The sequence below is a fragment of the Chanos chanos genome, chromosome 15 (assembly GCF_902362185.1).
Source record: "Chanos chanos chromosome 15, fChaCha1.1, whole genome shotgun sequence".
In the NCBI taxonomy this organism is placed as follows: domain Eukaryota; kingdom Metazoa; phylum Chordata; class Actinopteri; order Gonorynchiformes; family Chanidae; genus Chanos; species Chanos chanos.
The window spans coordinates 1,102,501-1,110,000 of record NC_044509.1 but is presented as its reverse complement, the minus strand read 5'-3'; the positions used below and the strand labels follow the sequence as shown (position 1 = coordinate 1,110,000).

General features: G+C 44.5%; 1 protein-coding gene across 3 annotated transcripts in view; it reads left to right on the top strand.

The window, feature by feature from the left end:
• LOC115828386 (serine/threonine-protein kinase PAK 3) overlaps window positions 1-7,500 on the top strand; it is a 24,805-nt gene that overhangs the window by 2,820 nt on the left and 14,485 nt on the right. For all 3 annotated transcript variants that reach the window (XM_030792351.1, XM_030792352.1, XM_030792350.1), the window contains one exon: window positions 1-13. This exon is cut by the window's left edge and continues 25 nt beyond it. In XM_030792351.1, the coding sequence (XP_030648211.1) occupies window positions 1-13 (13 nt within the window). The remainder of the gene's footprint in view (window positions 14-7,500) is intronic.

Genomic DNA, 7,500 nt, shown 5'->3' with positions numbered 1-7,500 from the left:
AGCCAACACTCTGGTAAGTGAGCATTCTTCTAAAAAGTCCTCTAGCATTTTTCAGTTCATTCCCATGAATTGGTATGATTCATGAATCGGTATGATTCATGAATCCAAAATGTCCATTTTCTGAGCACCTGTAGTAAGTCCATAGCCAGGCTCATGTGTACCGACGCCTCAGTGTATACAGTGAGTGGTGTAAACAGTGAGTAGTGTGAAGAGTGTGTAGTGTGAAGAGTGAGTAGTGTGAACAGTGAGTAGTGTGAAGAGTGAGTGGTGTAAACAGTGAGTGGTGTGAACAGTGAGTGGTGTGAAGAGTGAGTAGTGTTAAGAGTGAGTAGTGTGAAGAGTGAGTAATGTGAAGAGTGAGTAGTGTGAAGAGTGAGTGGTGTAAACAGTGAGTGGTGTGAAGAGTGAGTAGTGTGAAGAGTGAGTAGTGTAAACAGTGAATAGGGTAAAGAGTGAGTGGTGTGAACAGTGAGTGGTGTGAAGAGTGAGTAGTGTTAAGTGGTGTAAACAGTGAGTAGGGTAAACAGTGAGTAGTGTGAAGAGTGAGTAGTGTTAAGAGTGAGTGGTGTAAACAGTGAGTAGTGTGAAGAGTGAGCGGTGTAAACAGTGAGTAGTGTGTAGAGTGAGTGGTGTAAACAGTGAGTAGTGTGAAGAGTGAGTAGTGTGAAGAGTGAGTAGTGTAAACAGTGAATAGGGTAAAGAGTGAGTGGTGTAAACAGTGAGTAGTGTGAAGAGTGAGTAGTGTTAAGTGGTGTAAACAGTGAGTAGGGTAAACAGTGAGTAGTGTGAAGAGTGAGTAGTGTGAAGAGTGAGTAGTGTTAAGAGTGAGTGGTGTAAACAGTGAGTAGTGTGAAGAGTGAGTAGTGTTAAGTGGTGTAAACAGTGAGTAGGGTAAACAGTGAGTAGTGTTAAGAGTGAGCGGTGTAAACAGTGAGTAGTGTGAAGAGTGAGTAGGGTAAACAGTGAGTAGTGTTAAGAGTGAGCGGTGTAAACAGTGAGTAGTGTGAAGAGTGAGTGGTGTAAACAGTGAGTAGTGTGAAGAGTGAGTAGTGTTAAGAGTGAGTGGTGTAAACAGTGAGTAGTGTGAAGAGTGAGTGGTGTAAACAGTGAGTGGTGTGAAGAGTGAGTAGTGTGAAGAGTGAGTGGTGTAAACAGTGAGTAGTGTGGCAGGGTTGTGTCTAACTGGACACTGGACACATGTAAATGAGAATATTGTTACATTGTGTAGTATTATGACTATATTACAGTAGTACAGTATAGTAGATGATTAGGACATTGTATGGTAGACTCCGCAGAACAGAGCCGCAGTGCCTGTGTTGCGTGCTGCGTGAGTGTAAGAGGTTGGATCTGTAGAGGGGAACTGAGGAGACATGTGGATGTCTGGTACTTTGTCAGGCTGTGAGACCTCATTACATAAGAAGATCTTTTTCTTTTTTTTTTACTAACCGGGCTAAAGCAAAAAACATGCCAATAGCAGGTAAGTCTGGAAAAGGAATGTATCAGCAAAGACAGACCGAGTCAGCAAACAGCTGCCATGGGGGTCCAGCCTGTGGCTGTCTGAAAGTAAACTGGTCAACTGAAATGAATTTGGGAAGATGCGTTTTGGTCAGGGTCGGATGCTGCAGGATGTTTTGTGAGCTGTGCGTCGCGTTACACGCGTGTCACGTATGTTTATGACCGGGCCTGTCGCTCACAGAGCCTGGAGAGGATGATGTCACTCTTTGTTTTCCACAGCCTGTTTCTCTTACAGAGATGACCTTTAAAAAACAAAACGAATGTTTGCCTGTGAGGAGAAAGAGGAGGTGGCAGCACTGTTCAGCTCCCTGTTTGTAAAAGTGAGAAAGACTGGGGAGGAAGAGCGTTTAGCGCAGGTTTGGATGGAGTTTAGAGTACACAGACTGCCAGGGACTGCCAGAGCCCTTTGTGCTCAGGACAGTGCAGTCGTGTGTTGCCGTGACTGTTGCTATGATGTGGTAACATTGTAGTTTTATAGCAGATGTCCTTATAAGGCAGAGAGTGGGAATTTGAATGTGACAGTGCATGACAGTACTCCCCCAAGCAAGACAGTTAATCCTGCGATGTCACATCGGATGTGAGTGACCTTTGACATAGGCAGTAATAACTGTAAGGTGAGTGACTTTTGACATAGGCAGTGATAACTGAAAGGTGAGTGACCTTTGACTTAGAGATTAATAATTATAAGTTGCTCTGGAAAAGAGGACCAGGTGAATGAACAGACAGAAAAATCATTCACAGAGTCTTAGCTGGTTTTCTTCATACTTTAGTTAGTTGGAAAACCAGCTCACTGAGTTTCCTAAGGTCTTGTCTTTTTCCCTGGATCGGGCGAGAGATGTTAGGTGGTTGGGTGTGACCCATCAGTGAGTCTGTATTCTCAGTGTCAGACACTGCTGAGATGGCCGTCAGTGTTTAGTGTTGTCATTATGAATGGTGGAGTAGTAGAACTGGCCGTGTGTATTGTAAATCTTGCTGTTTGTAGGGATCCTTCAGTGTGTTTAGGATTTTGAGTCATGTTTTAAATGTTATGGAAGCAATGAATCCAGCCTTTGTCTCTCTGACTGTCTGTTCTCAGTTTATTTGAGACAGGGCTGTGCAAGGCCAGCTGGAAATCAATACGGTCTGTGTGTGTGTGTGTGAGTGTGTGTGTGTGTGTGTGTGCGCGCGTGTGTGTGTGTGTGAGAGAGAGAGTGTTACAGCGATACCCAGGAGTAACACAGTCTATAGTTTCAGCTGAAAACATGGATGCTGTGGAACAGAGACAGCTTTATTGTCAGTTTAGATCTGTGATACGGAGAATAGGGTGGGATTAGATGTGTCTAATATTTATTTATTAAATATACACTGAGAACCGTTAAGGCCAAGGTTTCACACAAACGGTCAGTTCTGCTGTGTTGTGTTCGATCCTGACTTGTGTTGGGTATGCTTTGTGTGTGCATTCAAACATCTCTCAGCTTTTAATGGGTGTGGTTTGGCTGAAAAGGGTTGAAAATACTGGATTTTGTGTTGTGTGTGTGTGGTTGTGTGCATAATTGTGTGTGTTTGTACGTCTGTGTGTGTGTGTGTGTGTGTGTGTGTACGTATAAGTGTGTGTGTGTGTGTGTGTACGTATAAGCGTGTGTGTGTGTGTGTACGTATAAGCGTGTGTGTGTGTACGTATAAGCGTGTGTGTGTGTGTGTGTACGTATAAGCGTGTGTGTGTGTGTGTGTGTGTGTGTGTGTGTGTGTGTGTGTGTGTGTATGTGTGTGTGTTCTGTCCTGTCCTAGCATCTTGTTTTGCTCAAACACAGAGATCAGTGTTAGATACAGGGCTGATAAGCTCTAGGTATCTCTCCATTCAGCTCTGGCAGTGGCCAGTGTAATCCTACAACTAACAAATAATTCAGACACACAGACACACACACAAACACACACACACCTTGTATGCTGGAGGCAGGGGGTGTTCCCTTCCATGATAACAAAAGTAAAAAATAATAAATCTAAGTCTAACTCTAAGTCTAACCACTGTAACCATGGTAACTATAGTAACCACAGTAACAACAATATGTTTTATAAAAAAAGCACCTGTGCATTATTTTTTAGTATTTAGAGAGAACTTTGATTCCTAGTGGGGACTATTGACCCCAGTAGAATAGTGTGGTTAGTACAGTATAGTAAAATGTTCTTCTAAAAACAAGCACACACACTCACAGCCAGAGAGACTCACTCCAGTACACACAGACACACAGTCAGACACACAGACACACACACACACACACACAGCCAGAGAGACTCACTCCAGTACACACAGGCACAGCCACACACACACACACACACACACACACACACGCAGGCACACACCCCCCCTCCCCCCCCCCACACACACACACGCAGAGAGAGAGAGAGAAGAGAGACAGAGAGAAGAGAGAGAGAGAGAAACTCACTCTGACACAGCCCATTCAGCTAGTGCTAAATTGACCTAATTTCAGGTCATTTAAATGCGTAAATCTAAACACTTCTAAGTGTTTATATCTGACACACTCACTACAATAAATACACTTGTGAGAGCACTTGAAAACTGTAGCCTCTCACACATGGCTGTAACACTGTAAGTGTTAATGAATGTTTAATTGCTCTGAAACTAACTCTGCAACTCTAGGAATTTTCATTCCAGGACATGAACACTCCTGCACTGGCTGTGTGTGTTCCTGTTATATTTATACTCAGTGTAAACTCAGTGTGTGTTCAGGCTGCCAGTGTAACTGTAGGCTGAAAAAACCCCCCATGAAATTCATTGGTTGGTGTAAGTATGGCCGCCATGCTACGACAGATGACTTCCAGACCTGAACTGCAGCTCTCCTGCTAACGCTATTAGACACACAAACATACACTACAGTATTTGGAGAAATGTCATCATGGGAAATGTGGTTCTGTATTTGTCATGTTACAGAAGTGTGCTTTGGAACTAGGCAGGGAATTTGGGCTTACTTCTGATTGGAAAGATACTGTTTGTTACAACAGTAATGCTCTCTCTCTCTCTCTCTCTCTCTCTCTCTCTCTCTCTCTCTGTCTCTTAGTCTTTGTTCCTATCTGTAATATGAATGTAATAAGTGAGAGTGAACATGTTTAAAGGTGTCACAGTTGTCTGTAGACTGTGCTAAAGGTAAAGCTCTAGTGTTTAGTTTATTGCAGTATGGATGCTGTAGCGTTCTTTATTCAGGAGTTTATCACGGGTTCATTTCCCTCATGGTCAGACCCCCCCCCCCCCCCCCCCACAGCCCGTTCTCTGTCCTCTCACCTCCCCCCCCCCCGCCCCCCACCCCTCGCTCCCTCCCCCCTGTACTAAAGCAGTCCATCAGATTTTGTGTGCGTGTGTGTGTGTGAATACTGTGTGTGGGTTTTGTGTGTGTGTGTGTGTGTGGGTTTTGTGTGTGTGTATGAATACTGTGTGTGGGTTTTGTGTGTGTGTCTGAATACTGTGTGTATGTATGTGTGTGTGTGTGTGTGGGTTTTGTGTGTGTGTATGAATACTGTGTGTGGGTTTTGTGTGTGTGTCTGAATACTGTGTGTGTGTATGTGTGTGTGTGTGTGTGTGTGTGTGTGTGCGCGTGAATACTGTGTGTGGGTTTTGTGTTGAGTAAAATGCTCCCGTTTTTAACCCTATCGTCATTCAGAACCGCCTCCTGTCCTCTGGACCTCCCGTCAGCCTTAGAACCTGCAGCGCGTTATTTGACAAGGTAAACATTTCCACTTTATACTGCACTCTTAGCCTTCCCACCAGCCGCGGGTTAATCTGGTCAATCTCACCCTGCCCCGCCCCGCACTGCCCGGCCACACCCCCCACCCCCCACCCCCACCCTACCCTGCCTTGCCCTGCTCCTGTGATGCTAGACTCACGCTGGTGTTTCCTTGCCTCATTCATGTCCACCTATGCAGCCTCAATGAATAAGACTATGAGAGTAGGTCTGAGAAAGGTAACTTGTAATCATAGATGAGTTTCTGAGAGAATGAGGACTGAAGTCTGAACCATAACCACTCTCAAGAATAAAAAATAACAACAACAACAAAAAAATCAAAGTTAGATTTGATTTAATTTAGTTTAATTTAAAGCATTCATGCAGATGTATAGTTTAGACATCGTCTAAATATGACCACTTTGATAGACCGTACACGTCTAGACCACTGCAGGCCATAGATTGTGGCACTGTGAGTGAGCACAGGCCGGATGGATCACAGTTTAAACTGAGCCAGGCCCAGGCAGTTCCCTGTGTGAATGATCCCAGACTGAGGTCCCAGGTCAGGAGCAGTGAGGAGAAGGTCTGACTGGCTCTGGATGTCTTACACACATTCACAGTCATACAGTGTGACTCATACAGTGTGACTCATACAGTGTGACTCTGCAGAACTACATCTCTCTGCCTCATCTCCCCGCCTGCGCTTGCTTTAGCAGTTCAGTTTTCAAACCGTAACGTTATCCAAATGCACACACATGCACACGCACATGCGCACGCGCAGACGCGCACACACACACACACACACACACACACATATAGGTCAGCCATGGGTAAGTTGGTATTATTCATTGATACACTGTTTTGACAGTCACAAGATCATCCATATGAAACTGCAGGTAAATATTTGGAAATACATGTCCATTAGCAACAACGCACAGCCACGGAAATACACGTCTATTAGCAACAACGCACAGCCATGGAAATACAAGTCTATTAGCTACAACGCACAGCCATGGAAATACACGTCTATTAGCTACAACATACAGCCACGGAAGTACACGTCTATTAGCTACAATGCACAGCCATGGAAATATACGTCTATAAGCTACAACGCACAGCCACGGAAATACACGTCCATTAGCAACAACACACAGCCACGGAAATACACGTCTATTAGCTACAACGCATAGCCACGGAAATACATGTCCATTAGCAACAACACACAGCCACGGAAATACACGTCTATTAACTACAACGCACAGCCACGGAAATACACGTCTATTAGCAACAACGCACAGCCACAGAAATACACGTCCATTAGCAACAACGCGCAGCCACGGTTGCTATAGCTACATGCTACACTGCATGCTAGCCTCAACCCATCACTAATCCTGAGCTGTACCCCTCCACTGACAGCACTATAGACCTAGGCAAAGTGTTTGTGTGTGTGTGTGTATGTGTGTGTGCCTTCTGATCCCTCTAAAGGAGTAAAATGTGTGTGTTTTGTGGGGATGAGGTCTGTAATATATGCTCTGTCGGTAGAGTGGCAGGCATAATAATAAGTATTTGAGTGGAGTTTTTGAATGAAGTGGTTTGTCTTCTTTCAGACTGAATAAAGAATTTCTCCTCCTGTCTGAGCATTTCAACCACTTGTAAGCTGAACCTGAAGCTTTCTGTTAGCTCCGGAGTGTGTGTGCTGTTTGAAGTTTTTTCAGGAGTGTGTGTGCTGTTTGAGGTTTTGTCAGGAGTGTGTGTGTTGTATAAAGATTTGTAATTTACAATTTGTCATTTGCTGTAAGGAGATGTTTTATTTTGTGATTTGCTGTAAGGCAATGGGGTCGGCACGGTGGCGCAGTGGGTAGCACTGTCGCCTCACAGCAAGAAGGTTTTGGGTTCAGTCCTTTCTGTGTGGAGTTTGCATGTTCTCCCTGTGTCTGTGTGGGTTTCCTCCCGCAGTCCAAAGACATGCAGGTTAGGTGAATTGGAGACACTAAATTGCCCTTAGGTGTGAGTGTGTTTGTCTGTGTGTCTGCCCTGCGAATAGATAGTGAGTGAGTGTAAGGGGATGCAAGTTCTGAGAGAAGGACTGTGTGTGTGTATGAGTGAATTTGTGTGTGTGTTTATTTGTTGTGTGTGCTCTAGATAAACATGGTGACAGAGAGTCTGGGTTGTAAGAATTGTGTGTTTTTGTTGAGGGTTGTGCATGTGTGTGTATGTGGGTTTGTTTTTGTTATGTGTAGCTGGTGTGAGTCTCTTCCTCTGTCACACGGTC